Source organism: Taeniopygia guttata, chromosome 19 (assembly GCF_048771995.1).
Source record: "Taeniopygia guttata chromosome 19, bTaeGut7.mat, whole genome shotgun sequence".
NCBI classification, from domain to species: domain Eukaryota; kingdom Metazoa; phylum Chordata; class Aves; order Passeriformes; family Estrildidae; genus Taeniopygia; species Taeniopygia guttata.
Window position 1 is genome coordinate 9,320,526 of NC_133044.1, and position 21,572 is coordinate 9,342,097.

Sequence of the window (21,572 nt, forward strand, 5' to 3'; positions counted from 1 at the left end):
TGAGCAAAAAGGTTGTCTCCTTTAAAAAATTGCTTTGTAATGATTAGCAGGGGCCCTGTATAATTTAAGATATTCTTTACAGTTTATAAATACGGGCTCATAAAAAGTGTAGATATAAAGAAGCTGTGACTTTAAGTCATTAGAAGCCCAATGGTTTGATAAAATAACAGGAAACAGACAATTTATTATGAGCAATCTCGGTAGCTCTGGATTATCTATAAAACTTTTATGGCCCTCCCCAAGTGGCAAGAGGCCATAAAACTTGCCTGAATGAGGGACTTGTTAATTTACTTGTTAAAGCAAATTAAAAATTTATAAGCGCTTTTAGGTAAATGAGATCTTCTCTCATTGCTGCCCTTGCGGGCTCAGGAGTCCTGGGAGGAAAGAAGTGGTTGAGCTCAAACATCACAGCAGAACAATAAAAGCTATTAAATTGGCTCAGTTTATTGCTAGAGAGCCAGGCAGCTGTTGCCATGGTTTGCTGGGGGATGCCAGAGGTTGACAGCATGGCATTTCTGTGGCCTTTAAAAGAAAGTAATAACATTGCCTTTCACCCACCCAGCAGCTCCTCCTGTGCCTCGCTCCTTTTCCTCCTTTTCCAGGTGGTTTTCATGTAGAGCTTCCAAGGCCAGTCCTCAGCCTGTCACAGAAACCTCAACATCTCCTATCATTCCTTGCCTTAGTTGTTGTAAAATACATTTATGAACACCAGCAAAACCTCCACAGTTTCAGATTGCTTAACCAGGATGCTTTACAGCAAAATAGGTTTTAATTTAATTCAATGCTTCTGCTCTAAGTAGTGAGGAAGAAGGGCCTGGCAAGGAAAATGGGGTTGTTGGGCGTCTTTGAACAATCTTTGAAAGCTGTTGAAATGGATTGGAAAAGTGTTTCTCCAGATCACTTCAACAACAGCTTCTTACAGCAGATGACTTCCAGCTGTGGAAGCGTCATGAGGAGCTACACTTGGTCCCTGCAGCTCCAACTCAGGGGAAAGAAAACTACTAAGAAGGAAGATTTCTATTGAAAACTCTTAATCATTAGAAAAAGATAAGGTTTTGAATGAAGAGAGATCTAAATCAAGGTCCAGTGAACTAAACAAAGCCTCTCCTGAACAGGTCTATAAATTGTATCTTTACTTGTAACTACTTTTGTTCAGGAAATATCTTTTACAGATCTGGTATTATTTAGAAAAGAAGTTAACAGCACTTCCAGGAGAGAAATAGCAGCATAAATTCAAAAGGTTTGTGTTGGGAACACTTCAGGCGATCACTTCAGATATTTTCAGGTGTCACAAGACTGTCACCCAGAAGTGACCCTGCCTCACCAGTCAGGTGGCTAAATGCAGGCCACAGCTTTCAGTGCCCATTTCATCCTTACCTATTTCATTTAATACTTATTTTGCATCATTATTATTTATATGATTCTGTATTTCCAAATGGATATTGCAGGAGTTTACTTTCAGAATAGGAAATAACTGATGCGAGAAATACGTGGGGTACATGGAGAAAGTCTAAAACTGTGGTCTGCAAGAGAGGCTTGAAAGAATTGGGGCAATTTAATTTAAAAGAGGGAGTGGAGATGCTGATAGCAGTCCTCTATCAGGAAGGTGCTGCAGAGAGCAGAGGAGAAATGTTTGTGCCTATCCCTGGTAGGTGGGAGAAGGACACTGCTGCCAGGAGATGCAGTGGGGCTGTGAAGGTAACTGCTGCAGGGGGGGCAGTGCAGCACTGCACCAATGCAGCTGCAGGGCTGCAGAGCTCACTGCATGTCTGCAGCAGGTTTGGGCTGGGTCAGCTCAGGGTCTGCCTGTCAGGAGGGGTGCAGGGAGCCCTGGTCCTTCTGGCCTGGGGACCACCTGGGTCTGCAGCTTCCTCTGCTCTGTGATTTTATAGTGCTGAGACTCCTCAGACTGCAGTGGGTAAGCTGAGGACTCAAATACTTCAGTCAGTGCTGCCCCAAAATCTTTATTTCCCATGTGGTTCTGCAGGGAGAGACAGATGTTTAGCAGGACGCTTTTCCTTCACGCTGCTAGACCAAACAAAAGCTTCCAATCTCCAGGAATTCAAGTGCAGCAATTGTAATATTCTGGCACTTCCATCACTCAATACTTGTATTATAAATATTTCATGGAAAAACTGAATCATAAAAGTATTATTTTTGTAGTGTGCCAAGAGTAGATCCAGGCACTTGGAGCATAAAAAGTATGAAAGTCACATTTTAATATTGTGCTCTCCTCACTAAATGCAGTGCTAGCCTGAAACTGTCTGACATATAAAAATAAGGCAAAGCCTCCAAGGTATATTAATGGTGGTTATAGAGCTAATGGTTACATGGCAAACTCCCAGTACAGTCATTTCAGTGTGCGCATTTCTCTGAACCAGATATGACTGGCTGGAAAGGTCTCTTGAAATCCCATCTGGCATCTCCTGGGACCCCACTTCAACCATATTTCACTGCCCCAAAAGTGGATATAAAATGAGCCAAGAGCTCACTGTCTTTCAGTGAGGTTACACCCCTGCCTCTGCTCAGCACATCGGAAACTCCCAGCCCTAATCCCCAAAATTCATAGTGATGACAGTGCTTGAAGTCAAATAAATCATCTTTCATGTCCTTCTTACCTAACTACTGTTCTGGTTCCAGACTTTGGAAACCCAGATTCCAAATAGGTTTGTGGCTGTTCTCAGCCTCTCTGGATCGGGCCTTAAACCTGCAATAACCTATTTTAAAAAAAGGAAAAAAAAGCAAGTACTGAGGTAGAGCCAGCTTTGTTCAGGCTGAGCCTCTGAGAAGGGTACAGGCACTCAGAGTGGGATGTGACAGATGTGATTCTGCTGTAGGTGGTCTGTTACAGAAATTTCTATGGAAAAATGTAATTATTGTTGGAAGTACATTGAGCCCAGAATGTTCTTTCTGGTGTAGATTAGAGGGAGGGAGATAGAACAGGTAATACCCCTTGGTGGGGCATCTGCAGGTAGCAGGCCCAGGTTCATGGCCCTGTTTCTCCTGACTTGGAGCAGTAACCAGAATGTCTCTTGTTCTGCTTAACTGCAGTGCAAACATTTCTCGGTGCACCATGAAATCCCTGCTGAACACCACAAAGTGAATCCAGGAGGCAGAGTCCTACATCTGGCTCCTTCCCTAAATCTATGTTTTCTCAAGGCTTTTTTCAATGTTTATTAGTTTAGCCTTGCAATTCCATGTTTACATAAATTACATGATTAAAAGCAAAACAGGAACCTGGACAGAATGTGGTTTCTGTTAAAATCATTCCCAGTTCCTTGCTAACTTAACCCTTTTGAAAACCAGAGACACTTGGAGGTGCCTATGTGTTTAATGCACAGGGAGCCTGTGTTCCAGCCCTGCAGGGAAGTGTTTGGAGTTATTCCCCAAGATATTTATTTATCGACTTCATTCCTACAGTAGCCAGGCGATGACAACAAATATTGAATAACATCAGCCTTTTGCTGCACCCTGGGAGCCAAGAGAAGGACTTGCCTCAGCTGAATTTAAATCATAACCTGCTAAATTGGGGAAAACCTGCAGAAAAATTCATCAGCAGTTCTAAGGTGCATATCTGAAGAGGGAGCACAGGAATTAGCTTGTGTGGGGCATAGAGATTTTTTTATATCAACTAGTGTTTGCAAGGGTAGAGCTTTGATGAATACTAGCCCATGTTCTTATAGATGAAAAAAGGAAATATAAATTAGAGGCTCATAAATATAGAATTCCACTGTCCTTTGAAGAACTTTATTCCATACAGTTTGCATGAGAATGCTTTCATTGATTTAAAAAAAAAAAATTAATTTGTTTTTGGCTGGGGTGTGAGGCACAACATTTTAAGTAGGTGTTCTTTATCTCACGTAGCTAAAAAGGGACATGAGATCTGTGAGGGATCTGTGAATTCCTATGTTCTAAATGAAAATGGAATTAGAAAATGAATTCCCCTCTAACATCTCCACTCAGTGTGCAGATCAAAGCCATCATAGGAGTAAATTTATGTCTGATAGTGTGGACGGTTTCAATGCACATTGGCGAAATATCATGCTGATTGCTGATTGAAAACAGTTGTTAATTCTCTACTTCACTAAATTCAGAGTGGAAAAACTTTCCTTAATAAAGAACAGATTGAAGAGAACCAAGACCTTACTGTGTGGAAATTAATGGCAGATGCATATACTGGTAGTTAAAATGTTTCATTAGATGTTAATGTCTTGCTGTGTTTTTAATTGTTCAGAAATTAGCCTCTAGAATATTAAAACCATCTGTTTGTTATCATGATGAAACAGAATACTTAAATAGTTATTAATTTTGTAGGCTTTTTTTTCCTTGTCTGCAAAACTTTGATCTGTTGAGATTTCAATGGATGCTGGATGCAAAACTGAAAAACAATTTTAAAACACCTTGGTGCCCCAAATCTCAGCATTTGCTGCCTGCCACCCATATTTTGCATGCCTGCTTTATTTCACAAATTATTATACACCAAGGAGAAGTTGACGTTTTTTAGTGCATGGAAGGAGTGTGCTGATGCTTGCTGAGCCTGTATAATGGTTGATTTAAACTGTAATATGGTACTTTCTCACATGCTGATACTTAGTTTTTAAGTCTTGTGGGTCATTTTAAAGCCCAAATATTTCAAAGCATGGAAGGGCTTCCATGTTGATCCATCAGCACAGGGCTTTGTCTTCCTCCATTTCCAATTATTTCCAGCTTTTTTAAAATATATATATATATTTATTTATTATTTTTAAAGACTAGGTTTTGGGGAAGTTGGGGGTTGGCAGTTATTTGGTTTATCATTTCTGATGGGTTTTTTAATCATTTAAATGAACAATAATGGGCTCCTACAGGCCCTGACTCAGGTGAATATTCCCTTTTATGAGAGCATACATTGAATTATTTCTGGCATTACAGCAAAGATAAGCTTACTTTTTTCCTCAGCTGAGGTGAATTTAACTAAGTGCTGAAGTGCTGTCTGCTGGGGAGGCTGTAACATGTATGTACACACAGCTCTCCAGTGTGAAGAGCACCATTTATAATACATTTTGTAATGCTTGTTATACGTGACTTAAGTGTGAAAATTTATTCAGCAAGTCTAAACATTACTTAGAGAGCCATTAACATATCTTTCCAAGTGATTTTTGACCTTTTTCTGAATAAGCACTTTACAAATTATTAAATGCCAGGATGAGGATTAATTCAAGTAACAGTAATTTGATAGTAGTCCTCTATTATAGATTTTTTGCACTTATCTTGAAACAAGAATAAAGCTCCACTTATCTAATATATGACTATATTTTCAAGATGGGTAGGTTTAGTACCATTTCAAAGCATAGGAAAGAGAAGTTAAATGAGAGATTTTTATCAGTATAAGGCACAGAAACAGTCCATCAAGTATTTGTGGTGGCCACCCAGTTCCCTCAGTGGCTTCTGCATCCCTTGAAGTTGGTGGCAATCCTGCAGTTGTGCCCTGGGATTCTGGTGGCCATTGGTGGCCCTGATGCCACCTCTCTGCTGAGGCTGCCAACACAGGGACGAGTCCCACTGGCTGGCAGAATGATTTTCTGGAAAGGAAGATGGTTTTGGACTTGGACTGAGGCAAGCAGCTCATCAGATCTATCAAGCATTAAATCACCTTTGGTCACTGTTGACAGGGGACAGACTACAAGATTGATCGGGAGATTTTTAATATTTTTTTGACATTTGCAAACAGCAGGACTCATTATTTCAACTGGCAAAAGTAGTCCAAGGCGAAAGCACGGTGCTGCAATGTATTTCACATTATTGTGTAAATGAGGGAGGGAGAGAGGTATGCAAAAAGGGAAATGCAAATCCAAAATGCTGGGATAGCTGGGTCTGTTCAGAGCTCCCCTCAAACTGCTGGGATGCTCAGAGCTCTGACAGAGGGAGGTGCACCACAAGTGTTCCCCAGTGGCACTTCGCCATCTATCAGAACTAATCCAGTTTCAAACAACTTCAACAATAGTTCCTCCCTTTGCTTTTCTCCTGAGTTATTTGTGATGACTAAACTCATCTCCACATCAATGACAGCTGCTAATGAATTCAGATGCTTCATTCCCTTCCCTTCTGTGCTGCTTCAAATAAATTTTCTTTGCCAGATACTTCAGCTTTCCTTTCCTGCTAACAAATTGGTACTGAGGTATAATTGTTGTGACTTCTGCTTCTCTCATTCAAGCAGGAGGAAAATACAATATGTATAGATGTGAGTTATATGTCAAAATGCTTTTACTCCCTCTCCCTCCGCCTTCCTTCACATTATTAAATTATAGAGAAATGCTATCATAATAGCCTCTTGGCCAAGTCACTGAGAGCAGAGTTATGGCTCCCTTGATAAATTGCAAAACATTATTAAGTTTTGCTCTTTGGGCTGAGAGTATTGGCATAAAAGGACATCAACCCCAGTCAGATTGGTCTTGATTGCTGCTTAATTGCTGCTTGTTTGTGTTAGCGATCATGTGGTTTGATTGATCTTGCCCTGCTTTTGTCATTATTGTTACAACTTCCTAGTTTTCTCCTTGTACAGAGACCACAGGATGACTTTTAACTCTTGAATAATTTATCTAGCTGGGCAGTTAAACGGCTTAAAATAGTATTATAGTTTTAAGCCAATAGCTCAACCTTCAAATCATTATTTATGCAACCAAATTATTAAATATTTATTCTGGGCTTATATTGAACAATGAAATAACAGGGCTTCTTTATGTTAGCAGTGGAAAGCATCTCAAGGTCCATACATGAATACTGATACTTCCTCCTTCAAGACATTTATTTACTTCTGTAATGTTAGCTGGGTGTCCCATTAGTGGTCTGCATTGAGGAAGGAAAGGATGGTGGTCACTGTGACATAATTCAAGCCAGTGAGTACAGTCACTCTGCTCTTCCTCAGGCTGCTTCGCCTCTTTTGATTTTGCAGAAGGTCTCATCCCTTCTTGCATCTCCTTTGCACCTGAGAAACAACTGTCTTGTGGGCTTGAAACAAGTGGAACTCTACAAGAGCTCCCCTGGGGTTATGTTCCCCCTCCTTAAAGCAGATGGAGGCTCTCAGCTGGATTTGTGGGCAGTTCTAGAGCCTGCAGTGCTGCTAGAGTTTTTTATCCTGGCCCATTTTCTATTTGTTCCATCATGTGATTGATCCGATTTTCTTACTTAAGTGCTCTTTCACTAAGTTACACATTTCAAAGGCAACCAGAGGCCTTGTTAGAAAGTTGGAGGTCAGACACTGGGCTCAGTGGGGTAATATTTCTGTTCTCTCCCTTTTCTGAAGATTCCGGTTAAAAGTGATGTCACTTTCCTACCTCACCTGGCCTTTCCTGTGTCACAGAAACAGGAACTCCTCACAGGTCCTGGGCTGAGGCTGGGACAGAGTCCCTGAGGCCCCTGTGCCTGTCACCACCAAAACCAGGGCTGCTAGTGGGCTAGCAAAAAGTGTAAGTGGTGTAAATGGCTGAATAACAGCCAGAAATTGCACATGTAAGGATGAGAAGATGGATGGATGGATGGATGGATGGATGGATGGATGGATGGATGGATGGATGGATGGATGGATGGATGGATGATGGATGGATGATGGATGGATGATGGATGGATGGATGATGGATGGATGATGGATGGATGGATGATGGATGGATGATGGATGGATGGATGGATGGATGGATGATGGATGGATGATGGATGGATGGAAGATGGATGGATGGATGGATCAGAATGTGGATGGATGATGGATGGATGGATGGATGGATGGATGGATGGATGGATGGACGGATGAATGGATAGATGGATGGATGGATGGATGGATGGATGGATGGGAATGTGAATGGACGGATGGATGGATGATGGATGGATGGATGATGGATGGATGATGGATGGACGGATGGATGGATGGATGGATGGATGGATGGATGGATGGATGGATGGATGGATGGATGGATGATGGATGGATGATGGATGGATGGAAGATGGATGGATGGATGGATGGATGGATCAGAATGTGGATGGATGATGGATGGATGGATGGATGGATGGATGGATGGATGGATGGATGGATGGATGGATGGACGGATGAATGGATAGATGGATGGATGGATGGATGGATGGATGGATGGGAATGTGAATGGACGGATGGATGGATGATGGATGGATGGATGATGGATGGATGATGGATGGACGGATGGATGGATGGATGGATGGATGGATGGATGGATGGATGGATGGATGGATGGATAGATGGATCAGAATGTGGATGGATGGATGGATGGACAGATGGATGGGAATGTGGATGGATGGGTGGATGGATGGATGGATGGATGGATGGATGGATGGATGGATGGATGGATGGGAATGTGGATGGATGTCTATCCATGCAGACAAGGATGGCACTCCTGTGGCACTGCACATGTGTGTTTCTGAGGTGGTTTTTAACCATACAAAGACGCGCTTCCCTTACACAGGGCCTAGGGAGGGCCCTGGAAATCCAGGCTGGGACACAAAGAAGTCAGTAGCAGGGCTGGGTACAGCCTCGGAGGGCAGATGTGTCCCACCCTGGCTGCAGCCCCTCTGGCTGTCCCCGGGCCTGGCTCCTCATCCCACTCTGCCCCAGCCTGGGCTCTGCAGGCTGCTTGCACAGATTGATTGGTACAATGGAGAGCTTTGCAAGGTGTAATTTTAAAGGCCGTGTTTCTCACTGTGCAGCCATCAAAATGCAAAGGGTCAGGAGAAGCCTATATTTTTTTGCAATTCAGCCTTTGAAGTGTGCTGAAATACGCTTCATTTGCTGCAATTGCCAACAGCTTGCTGTTTCATACCACTCTTAACAGGAGCTGGGGAACAGAGCAAGTCTGTTACACTTTCTGTGGTGTATAATGTATGTATGATTCTGGGGTGTGATGAGTTTATGCCAAATTTATCTTTGATTTCTGTATAAACAGCACAGAAAAAATGATGGGCTGCATTCTCTGTGAAACTTAGATAAAACAGAGCTACAGACCTCCTTCAGAGTACCTTCTGTGTGCTGTGGATCTAAGGTTGCCCAAGCATATAATGAAGGAGAAGAGGATCTGGAAATAAATGCCTGTTTCTTTCTCCCCCACCCCCGCCTGGCGAGGATGCTGTTTATTCTTAGCCTGTGTTGCTTCAGCTCCTCTCCTGCCAGCAGAGCCCCATCGCTTGGTGTGTCTGCAATAAGGATGCTAAATAGCCAAATTCTCCCCAGGAGCACAGGGGGAGAGCTCTGCTCCTTTGGTGGATCTCCCCCACTTAAGGTTGTAGGGGATGAGTTTCTCTACTCCAATTTATTGAGCAAGTGCAGCAGCAGACTCTGGATCAGCTCAGAGGCAGCAGGAAATGACCAGCAGTGCTGGAGAATAAGTGAGTTAAAGACACCCTTGTTCTGTATCATTGAGCTGATTAGAAAATTGTTTGTAGTTATTTGTTCAATTTAGATATTTTTTTTCTGTCAATAGGAAATTGAAAGAATGTACATATGTTTGTTCTTTTTTTTTCATAAAAAGTGTTTTGGAACAGAAAAATTACTTCTCTTCTAATTAAAAGTAGGAAGGAAACAAAAGATAAAATGTTGTCTTTGTTGGTTTATTTCACTTTTACCATAAAAGTAAGCAAAAAAACCCCCAAAAAACAACAACCTAATTTCTGGTAGGGATGTCAGATCCATGGATGATGGCATGGAGGCCTGGATCCTCAGAAGGTGGCAATTTCTTGGAGCATCTGCATTGGTTGTCATGAGATTGTATATCAAGAGGTAAACAGAGAGCCTCTCCAAATGTTTTATTGTATCTCTCAGGTAACAAGATTTTTCTTCCCTGAGGTGAAAAATGTCTTTGTATTAATAATGTTCAGAGTCCACACATGGTGTGAATTCTTTTTTCATATTTACTGCCTAAGCTCATGTGCTGTAAATATTCTTCCTCTTCATTATCTCCCCTCTGATTTGCTTTCCTTGTGCTGCTGCCCTGCTTAGGCAGCCCGGGTGTGCATGGCCTTGTTAGAAATGCAGTGGAGAGGTCTTGCTCCAGACCCAAAGCACTGTGTCAACCACCTTTAATGCTGTGGGTGACATGGGAGTGCTGTATAAGGAGTATTTGTCTAACTTCTGTCAGTAGCAGGAGAGATATAAACAGGAGTTTTGAAATGACAGCTGTTAATCATGATTGAAATCAGAAGTAACAGCCCTTGATCTACCCTGTTGTTTTTTGGTTCTTTCTTGCCATGCACTTCTTTTATTTGTTTTCATACAGCCAGATTTGTTCTTGATCATTGATAAAATATGCTTTCTTTGCAATCTGATACTGAGCTCTGCAGAAGATGTGCTGCTGCTCTTTTCTGCCTGGTTGAGATGGGGCAGGGCTGTGTTTGCTGGGCAGGGCTGGGGCTGTCCCTGCAGCCTGGCTGCTCTGGATGTCACAGCCCTGCCTGGGGCTGGCCCAGCAGGCCTGGGCTGTGCTGGGAGCACTGGGATCTCACTGGGATCACTGGGATCTCACTGGGATCACGCAGGATTCCATCTCCAGGCTGTTGCTCCCTGCCCTTTGGAGCAGCTTGCACTCATCAGCAGTCCCTGATCTGTCTGTGCTTCTCCGTGTGTGCCCTGCTGAGGAACAGGCTTTGCCTGCCAGAAGTGACAAAAATTCCCATTCTTCAGTCCTGTTCCATGCTGGGAAAAGACCAGAGAGCAAATGGAGGCAGGCCCTAAGGAGCAGTGGAAATGTGTGTGTGCAGTGCCCTGCTCAGGACAAGCTCCTGTCAGGATTTTGGGCTTGGGAAGCGTTCCTAATGGTACATGTAGGAGTCAGCTGAGCTGAGCGAGGGAATTCACTCACCCAGCTGGGAGCAGGGACTGCCTCACCCTTGCAAAAGCTGTGTAAATAAAGGATGATGGGCAGAGTGAAAGTGGAATTCTCCTCCCCACAGCAGGGTTCTGCCACCTCTCAGGGAGCAGGTGTCCCCTTCCTTTTGACTCTGGTGAAGGCTCGGCTTGCTGGCTGTGCTCTAACAGGGAGAGGTGTTGGTATTCATGACTTTAAAGTATAATGTAGTGAAATAATCCTTTAATTCCATATGGCACAGAGGCTCAGGCACCTCAAAACGATACTATAGATTTACTGCTGCCAAATGGCATGGGGTTTTTAAACTAAAATATATTTGAAAATAAAAAAGCTCAGGAGAGCCACATGAGGGTGTTTTTGACACGGTATATAAGCTCTGTAAAAAAGGCTCTTGCCAAATTCTCAGCAGGTTTATTTATTTTGCTTCTTGTTATGTGCTACAATGGAATTATCTAAAGTGGCTTTGGGATCCAGCACAGCCAACTGTGGTCCCGAGAGGATGATGCTCCCTGGAGTCTGGGGCTCAGCTGCCCTTCCATCCTCCCTTACACCTCTTAACATGATCAGCTCTGTCCTTCATTCTTTTCCTGGCTGAGAGGAAAGGCCAAGAGAGCCCTGCTGTCAGGGATTGCCCTTAGGAGTGTTTTATGGCTTTGTCACAGAAATGTCTGCCTGGCACAGTAGCTCTGACACTGTTGATCTGGGCCTGTCCTATTCCTAAAGCTGAGAGTTTAGCTCTGCTTTACCCTATAAAATTGAATGGCAGAAGGAGCACAGCAGAGAGCTGCTTTCCCTGGACACAGATGAATATTCAGTTTGCACTTTTTCTGTCACAAAGTAGGGCTGAGTGTTTCCCTGCTGCAAAAATAGTTCTGTTAGATTCCAAGTCACCTGAAAATCTCTCCGTGGGCTGACAGAAGAGTTCCTGTTAGCACTTGCTATGACAGCAGTTTCATGTTCATGTTTCTACCTCTATTTTGGTTTATTCATAATTTCTGGATGGTTTCTATGTGACCTTCAGGCCTCTTTCTTCATCAAATGGTCCCTCTTGGTGTTCCATGTCTTGTGCCTCTCCTCTCTGTGCTCTCAGTGTCCCTCTCCCTGCCCTGGTCCCTCATGCCAGTCTCCAGCTTTGCCTCCATTCCTCACCACTCTGCAGGGCAGCAGAGTTGTGACTGAAGTTTTGTGACTCAGTCCATGAGCAGCAAGTTCTCCAAACCACATCATGGCTGAGGCCAAACTCCCCCAGCCCCTCTCACACCCTCTCCTCAGCAGGGCAGGAGGGGGAGGAAGTTTCTGAGGTAAAGGCAAGGAAGTCACCTTTTATTGTCATGGGCAAAACAGTCTCCATTTGGGGGAAAAAAATAAATGTATAGTCCATAAAAATAGATTTGAGTACTCAAAACAACAACAAAAATTGCAATGCCACCCTCTGCCCCCCCAGCTCAGCTTCCTTCCTCCATCCCTGTGTCCCTGGCTGGGGTGCAGTGCAATCCACCATCACCCACTGGAGAAACTGCCCTGATGGAAAAATCCTCCAAACAGTCCAGTTCTGGAGAGCAGGGAACATCTATTCCTCTCACTGTTTGGGGAAGGGGTGGTGAAGAATCAGAAATAAAACCCTCTGCTGAGCCCCAGCCCAGCCCTCAGCCAGCAACCACCCTTCCAAATCTGCTTTTTGGCCTTTTCCTTTAAGAGAAATGTAGTTATGACTTTAGGCAGTTCTGCTTGACTTGTGGTGTCCTCCAGCAAATTCAAAGGCATTACAAACTAACAGGTTCTGTAGTACAGTGAAAGATTTTAAAAAAATGCAATGCTAAGATTGACCAAAAACTAGAAAAGTGTTGGAGGTGTGGGTGTGCCCCAGGATTGAGTCCTGTGTTGTTCAGCCCGGGCAAGTGGTCTTGAGGTGCTTTTTTTTGCACATAACCTGTCTCTTTTTAGGGGAGTCCCTGAGACTGCACATATTCCTTGTGAGTCAGAGACACTCTGAGTTTTTGAGGTTTTGGGCTAGAAAATGTCTGTATTTCCTCTTTGTGAGACCCTTTAGATGGATCCCTTCATAGACAAATTCATTCCCACCATGCAGTGAAAGCACACAGTCAAACACACTTTTTGGAAACCCTTTTTCACTCCTTGCCTGGTGCAAATGAGAAAATTAATGCTGTGTTAATGTGGGAAGGTCCTCAGTGAGACCTTTGTAGAGTAACCTGAGCGGGAAGGGACCCCCAGAGATCATCCAGCTCCATCATCAGTCCATCTCCATCCCTAGAGATCATCAGTCCAGCTCCCAGCCCTGCACAGACAGGCATAATGGGATTTTCATGCTGGTGTGGCTGTTTGCATGGGCTACCCTGCTAGAAACAACAGAGGAACAAGAGTTGTCAACGCTGCACTTCAATTTTTTTCCAAGGAAAGTTGCATTTTCCAAGGAAAGTTGTATTTTGCGAGGAAAGTTGTATTTTCCGAGGAAAGCTGCATTTCCATGGGGAAGCTGATTTTAGGGTTCCTGTGTGCCCCAGGTGATGGCCCAGCTGCAGACAGTGTAACTAAAGATCCCTCCTGTTACCTGTGGGCCTTTTGAGCAGCACTGTGTTGTTTCAGCAATGTTTTAAGCAGCTGAATCTGTGCAAATATATTGAAATTAAATGACCCACGGCCTGTCCACATTAAATGTTCTCATGTACGCTTGAGTGTAACTTTAGGTTCTTAAGAGAAGACAACGGGCCCATTTCCATGCTTTACTTTTTTAATTCAACACAGATTGATGGGTTCTGGAATAAAATGTAAACCATCAACAGTTTGGCACATGGAGAAACTCAACTTGGAAAAAAAGAAAGGAAAATATGGAAAGCTTATAAATCTTAACTTGGACTTATTTCTGAGTTTGCTGTCGAGTCCCTGCAGTTCACTTTTTTTTTCTACAGAGTTTCAGGCTCTGATGTCTTCATCATGTTCTCTTACTCCTTGTAAATTGTGTCTAGAAAAATGACACCTGCTGGGTTTTTCTTCTCTTCTCTGTAAATAGCTGGAATTCATGATGTAAAGAATTATAAAACTGGGCTGTTATGATTAGCAAATATCTAACGTGTGAAGATTGTGTACAAACTAAATTTAGGTTCTAGAAATAAAATCTGAGACTGGGAAAAAATTCTTAACACCTCACTTGCAATGAGAGTTTTTCCATCATTGGGCAGATGTTGACTAAAGACCAAGTTGGGGAAACTTGATCCATTTTCCTTTGGGTTGGTAAATTTCAAACTTGGGACCATAAAATTACAGGACACAGAGGTCCTAGATAAGATCAGTGAGTTATATATGAAGTGTAAGACTTCTTGAATTCGTTATCTTCCCCTCTGCCTCCAAGAACTGCTCCCAAGATCTCTTGGATCTGACCAATAAACCATTCCGTTGGAAATAAAAATCATTTTACTGGAAATATTCTGGCTGAGCTGTGGGATATTTATTTTATTTATTGAATTGTAAGTGTCTGACAAATAGCTGTGGTCCTTCTGCTACATTTTCTTTGGGCTGAGAGTAGGCCTGTGCCATTTTTTGTAGTTGTGCTCATGCATTGCAACTCAGTTGTGTGTTGGAACTTGTAGTTTCATGGACTTTGTGTCCTTACTTTGATTTGACTGATGGAGAGAACCCAAAGCTTCCCTTTACTGGTGAGGGGAGTAAGGGATTAAGAAGTGGCACACAAATACCAAACTTGAAGGTGCAGTTTGCTCTGGCAGTGGTAGGGAGAAGGTGGTAACCTGAGGGTGAGGATGCTTTTGTGCTCCTTCAGTGACCCTGGGAGGGAGCAGCTGTGGCTGTGGGTGAACAGAGTGTACAGCTGGGAAAACATCAGCAGAAGTGTAGGTTTTATTTGTGTGCACCTGTAAAAGTGCATTTGTGTGAATTTTTGTGTGTGCTTGTTTCTGGGAGAGCTGGAAATAATTGAGAGAGAGAAGAAAAAGGAGGAAAAAAGGTGATGGAGAGTGATGGAGGAGGAACCTTTGGTCTCCAGTCATGGCATGGAGATGAATGAATACCCGCTCCAGTAGGGTGTGAATGAACTTACCATCATCATATTAACAATTAGAACAAGTTAACAGGAGTTATTTGGTGTTTGTTACATGGATATTGATAAGTGTAGTAGGTCTCTCATAAAATATTTCATTAGGTACCTCACCAAATATTTTCTCTGCATTTATCTCTGCTTCCAGTCTTTATGTGTGTGATCTTAAGTCTAAATTTCTGAAAGAGTCTTCTTGCCAGTGTTAACCACCAGACTTAGTTTAAACGGAGCATCAGCAAGGCTAAATGAAAATTTTATACATTCAAGCAAAATGTAAGGAAGGATATTTTAAAACAAAGATGTGCATTTTCAGCATTGCAGTAGATGTGGATGATATCTTCCTCTTGCTCTCTAGGTGTATGTGTGCTTGTGGACATGTGTAATGGGTGTCTGTGGTGAGTGTTCCTGTCAGTACACTTTTGTTTAATGTGGTGACTTGAACAGTCCAAACTATAACAGAAAGCAGATGTGTTCTCAATTGTAATGAAAATGTAGTTTAGGGTGGTTTTTTTTTGTAGTTTTTTTAAATTACAATGCCAGTAAAGTTCATTAAAGCTGGTTTGAAAAACAAGAGCAGTTTGATACCTATTAAGTAGATCCTGTTGTTTTATGAACATTGAAGTTTGGTAGTTGAAAATTGTTTAGAGTGCCAGGCAGTGTGGTTTGGGGCTGGCCCAGCAAAAGAAAGGCTTTTCTGGAGCAGTGACCTCCTCTCCTGGAAGAACTCAGGTCCTCAATGCTCTTATGCTGCAGTGAGGGAGTGAGTGCTGCATTGCGATGGAAACCAAAAGCTTCATCCATGGCAGCAACACCCTGAGAAGTCTGCAAGTTTTCCTCAAACTGTGATTTCCTTGGGACACGAGTGTTGTCCCCTCGTGCCTGCAGCACGTCCCACGGGGGCTGTGGTGCCCAGGACTGCCCGTGGTGTCCCTGGGGCTGTGCCCTGGCACAGGGACACGGTGCCACTGGCACTGCCATGAGCCACGGCCACGCAGCTGTTGGGCTTGGGAGGGCATGAAGCAGAGTGGGACACGGACACTGGTCTGGGCCAGGCTCAACTCTTGCTCTGTTTGTGTTCCCTCTGTCTGCAGCTCAAGGCAGGCCAGAACAGCTGCCGGGACAGCGACAGCGAGAGCGCCAGCGGGGAGTGCAAAGGCTTCCAGCGGAGCAGCTCCCGCGACAGGCTCAGCGACGTAAGTGCTGCTCGGGGCGTTTGGCTTCTGGGAGGCTTTGGTGCTAAAATCTCTGTCCCTTTGGGGGTTCAGGTGAGACATGGGGGGTCAGAAAATTAACTTAGAGTAGAAAGAGATCCCGCATGTGTCTGGCGCTGAGTAAAGATGCACACCTGCTTTACAGCTTGTACCAGTTGTGGGGTTTTTCCATAAATCATGGAGGGGAAGAGGTAACTTAGGTCTGCCGCCCTGGTTCAGTAAACTTCTTAAAGATTGATACAAGTCTTCCTGTGTGCAAACACTCAGCTCTTTGGAAACAGTTGAAGGACATTTAATGAAGTTAAGATGTTCTGCATAGCTGAGAAGTGAGTAACATTTTTACCCCAAGTGATGGAGGAAAAGAATGTATTTCTTTGGTCAACATACTGTCTTTATGAGAAGTATTTGAGTGTCTAGAGAGATTCAGTTATATATAATGAATTGATATAACATGGCCAACAATAGCATAAGCTCTGCCTTTGTTGCTCTACCTAAAGTGCTGTTGAAGGGCCTGAGATGGCAGCCCTGTGGAGAGTGTTTTTCTCCATGGGAGAATGCTGGTCATTCACCCAGTGACACGCATGAGCTGTTCTGACAGAGCAATGACTACAGAAATCTTTCTGTTGCTGCAATTAGATTACTATTTATTATGTGTACCATCACAATCCTTGAGTGTTTTATTCATGGCTCTGTGTCCTCTGTGCCACATGCTTTACAACACAGAATATAAAGAAAGCCCTGTCCCAATAGAGTATCTAAATTGGGGATTTGTAGGTCAGATCCTTTGCTGGTAAAAGCATGGATAGCTACATCAGTCAACCCAATTTGTACCAGCCAGCAATCTGGCCCTACTTTTAACTAACCCACATTTTGGAAATGGGGATTTTATCGATGGCATGTCTGTGTAGATTTGGATGACAGATACCAGATGGTGTCCTCTATAGGCCAATCCAATAAAACTGAACTGAGCAGGCATTAAAAGAAATACCTTTGTAAAGGATACATTTCGTTGTGCAAATTTAAGCCTGAAGGCACACAGCTAGCAATTTTTGCTGAATTGTGCATATCACTGGAACAGATGACTTGATTTTTTTTTTCTGTGAAAGTGTGAAATCTGTAGCACTCTCTCTCCACATCCCTTTGTCACATTATTTTAGAGGTCCATTTCTTCCCCAGAGCCAGCCTTTATGGGTTACATTCAGCTAAACACTTCAGAGCTTGCCCTTCATAGCTGTCAGCTGAGGTCAGTCTCAGGGCTGTGAGATCTCTCTGGAAGAGGAGAGTGAAACCAGAGAAGGTAGTAAGGTAGTTCTGTACAGGTAGCAGTGGATGGCAGCTGGATGTCAGCCTGTCACCATCATCATCCTGGCTTGTCTGAGCCCTGTGGCAACTGGGAAGCCACTGCAACCAACTTCACAATTACACAGCACCTTCAGCAAAAATTTTCACAGCTCCTTACAAACATGATTTTAATTTAGCTTTGTCATTCGCTTGCAATGTACTGAGTGGAGAGCTCTGAGGTTTATTGGGTTTCTCAGCAGCTCACAGCATAGCACTGCCAGACTTGGCAGTGAGAGCAGAGTCCTGGGTCCCCTTCCACCCATCAAATCCAGTTTTTCTCTGATGTTTTTACAATACTTTTCCTTTGTCTCAGTGCTGTGGCAAATTAAAAGGAAGTAGAGGGCAAATACAACTTCTCTAGTGTACCTGAGAGAGGACAGAGGGATTCACAGGTTACTCAAAAGAACCGTTATGTAAATATATGTGGAGATGTATATTTTAAACTGTTATACATAATTTATGTTTTGCTTAATAAGGAAAGTTCCTTTGCTTTGATAATTCATTGCAATACAAGCATGTCTCTCTGGTCTGGCATTACCAGTTCAGCTGAGATTTGAGAAACACACACGAGACAGCTCTCACTGTGCCTGGGTCTCTGGTGGCCCTTCCCAGGCTCCTTCTGTTCAGAGCAGTACTGCCCATTGCCCCCTTCCAAAGTCAGTGCAGAGCTGTCCATCCCATTGTTCCCCTCTCCCAAAGTCAGTGCAGAGCTGTCCATCCCATTCTTCCCCTGTCCCAAAGTCAGTGCAGAGCTGTCCATCCCATTCTTCCCCTGTCCCAAAGTCAGTGCAGAGCTGTCCATCCCATTGTTCCCCTCTCCCAAAGTCAGTTCAGAGCTGTCCATCCCATTGTTCCCCTCTCCCAAAGTCAGTGCAAAGTTGTCCATCCCATTGTTCCCCTGTCCCAAAGTCAGTGCAGAGCTCTTCATCCCATTGTTCCCCTTTCCCAAAGTCAGTGCAGAGCTGTCCATCCCCTTGTTCCTCTCCCAAAGTCAGTGCAGAGCTGTCCATCCCATTGTTCCCCTCCCAAAGTCAGTGCAGAGCTGTCCATCCCATCATTCCTCTCCCAAAATCAGACACCATGTGTGCTGAAATGACAGGACCTTCCAAATGGTTGTTTTAAATAATACTTTTGGAAGAAGTCAGATGTCTAATGATACCCACTGTTTACTGTCCAAGAAAAGCTACAGACAACAGAGTAAGCTTTCTCTGACGCTTCTCTCTCATAGGTTTTACAGCTATTTTCTCAGAAAAAAATATATAAAAAAGTGTACCCAACAGAAGATAGAGCAAAAAATATAAAGCATTGCAAGCAGATTAACCCTGAGGTTAGAAAGCAACTTTTGGCCATGAAATATAATAAATCTCCACATTTGTCACCTGGCAGCACTGTAAGACTAAGCATGGCTCCTGTATGGAAATGGGGTGATGACTGAAGTGCATGTTCTCCAGGTGGATGATCCGTTTTCCCATCCCCAGCTTGAGCAGGCTGGTGAAGCAGGAATGTTAGAGCTTCACAGGCCTGAGTGAGAGCTTAGTGACAGATGCAGAATGAGGGAGAGGGGATAATGAACATCCAGCTGCAAACTGACATGGCAGTGGCTTCACTCTCCTGTCAGGGATCTTTCAACTTTGCCTATTGTAAATGTACCTGCAGTCCTTGGATAATGCAGAGTGATGCAAAGTGTGTTTACAAGGAGTGACTGCTTTCCAGGCTAATGAGATCCAAGCAGGTAATTTGCAGCATTTGTGAGAGGTGGGCAAAAATGAAAAGAAGATAATTCAATGAAAAGACCATGTTAAAAAGGAGATTTTTCTCATAATGAGGCTTGAAATAGCATCAGACAGTAGGAAGGGGAATATCCTCTGTTCTTGTCAGATGCAATGCAGTGAGACTGATTTCTGTCAACTCCTCTCTTTGTCCTCGCCTGGCACACGTGTGCACACACCCACCCCTCTGTGAGGGAGCATAATTAGCAGAGAATTTGACCTCTGCTAGATTATAGATAATGATTGCTCAAATGCTCCAGTGCAAGCAGTGCCCTGATCCAGCTCCCCCTCTGAATTTCATAAACCCATGGCTCTCTGCCTTTCTCCCCTGTATAAGTTTTTTTTTAGGAATGACAACTTGTTTTTTCCTTTATGGGCAGAGGTAGCTCCAGGGGCCTAAAAGAGAAATTGGAGAGCTGCTCCTCCTTTATATATAGGGTGCTGTAGTCAGTTTAATCTCATCAAAATCTTGCCAGTAGTAGAATTCATTTTGCTGAGGTCTTGCTTGGAGACAAGATGGCAGCGCTTTCTCTTTTGCTCAGCTTGGAGCTCAGTCATCTTCTTTTTTTTATCTTCCTCTATGTATTTATTTTTAATTGAGTCCTCCCTCTTTGGAATACATTTTTGTCATGTTTTACAAAACAGCCAGGAGAGCTACCTGAGGAAAACATGAGAGTTACAGCTAACCTGGATGGTAAATGCACTGAGTATTCAGGGGTTCTTTGCTTTTCTCTTTGCTAATCAAAAATCAAACCACCTGATTTCTGGAGCACATTCCTAAATTCCTGATCCACCTGATCTCAGCCCTGTTGGTTGCAGGCTTTCAGTGAAAGGATGAACAGCAAAAGCCTCTCCCACATGGTCACTGGATGGGATTCAGCACCTCATCACCTCTTGCTGCAGTTGGCACCTTTCTGTCTGGAATGTTTTTCCCGTTCCTGACCAGGGAATGAGACAGGAATCTTCCCATTTGTCCCTACATTAAAGGTCTCCTCTTGGGCTCTCAAAAAAGCTCATCAAAGCTGCTGCACTCTTCAGGAGTGCTCCCCTGCTCCCAGTGCTCTGTACTCTGTGCTTGAGAGGAGCCACAGGGAGGAGTGACAATGAGGACCAAGTCCTGAAATCCTGAGGTGCCCTGCCCACCAGGTCTGCTGCTGTTGGCTTCAGGAAAAGATGTGTCTACACCCCTCCAGCAGCGTAATCCTGTGGGCAGCTCACGGTTTCAGCCCCAAATACGGGATATTTTCAATTCTTTTGTCTCCCATCCCTCTCACCTGTACAGAGCCAAAGACAAACTGAGGGATGGCCTTTGGGTTAGGTGCTGTGAAACCCTCAGAGCTGCTCCCTCTGCAGAATATCCCAGTGATGCTGGCAGGGTGTGGATGGAGGCACAGGGGCAGAGCTCCGTGTGCTGTGCCAGGAGCTGCTCAGGCTGTGCTTTGTGTGCCTGTGGCTGCGAGGGTGGGGATGTGTGTGTTTGTGTGTCTAAGGTTGGGTGCTTAAATGCTTTGTTGCATTATGTTAATTCCTCGGCAGTGCAATCAAATTCATGTCGTAATTAAAGCTGTCAGTTGGAAGGCAAGCCAATCGCCAAGAAAACACAGCATAACAAATGAAGTGAAATGATTCTGCGTGTAGCTATACAATGCTTCGCCAGGCATGAAATTAAATAAGTAATTTGATGTTGACATCAGAAATTGAAATGATACCCACTGTTCCTTCATTCAGTCAGACCTGCATAAACAATAGCCAGAACAAATATGTACAACACAGCCTTTCTCCCCACCCAGCTCCCCAAGTAATGCACAATATATATGCAAAATGGGTATAACTGTGCCTTCCAAGACCTCAAGGATGTAATTTTCTTTGGTACACAATAAACTAATGCTTACACGAGGGTTACTACATTTTTGCTTCTGGGCCAAAGTTCTTTTCTTTAAGAAAGGATGGAAACAAAAAAAACCAAACCAACCAAAAAAAAAAAAAAAAAAAAAAAAGGAGGGGTGAAAAAGCCCAGAACCCTGTCAATTTTAAGCAAGTGTATTTTGCTGATGGGCACCTGATGCAGGCTTCTGCTGGTGGTTGTGTGAATATCAAACAGTATTTCTAATGTCCTATTTTGCAAAGGGTTTCGGAAAGTGAAACCATTACCTCTATTATAGGCACACTTTATATAAGAGCTATAGACCCAGCCAGTGCAGGATCACGACTCAGCACTTGTAAAGATGCTTGTACACTTGGTGCCAAGGCTGGGCACTGGGTATTGGGAGTTCCCCACAAGGTGAGAAGTTGTCTCCTTGCATAGCCCTCGCTTCAGCCTCTGTGCTCC

The 21,572-nt window shown here is 43.6% G+C and overlaps 1 protein-coding gene across 8 annotated transcripts in view; it reads left to right on the forward strand.

Annotated features, from left to right (window-relative positions):
* Nucleotides 1-21,572, forward strand: part of AUTS2 (activator of transcription and developmental regulator AUTS2) — a 772,098-nt gene that overhangs the window by 333,637 nt on the left and 416,889 nt on the right. For all 8 annotated transcript variants that reach the window (XM_072937285.1, XM_072937288.1, XM_072937287.1 and 5 more), the window contains one exon: nucleotides 16,014-16,115. In XM_072937285.1, the coding sequence (XP_072793386.1) occupies nucleotides 16,014-16,115 (102 nt within the window). The remainder of the gene's footprint in view (nucleotides 1-16,013; nucleotides 16,116-21,572) is intronic.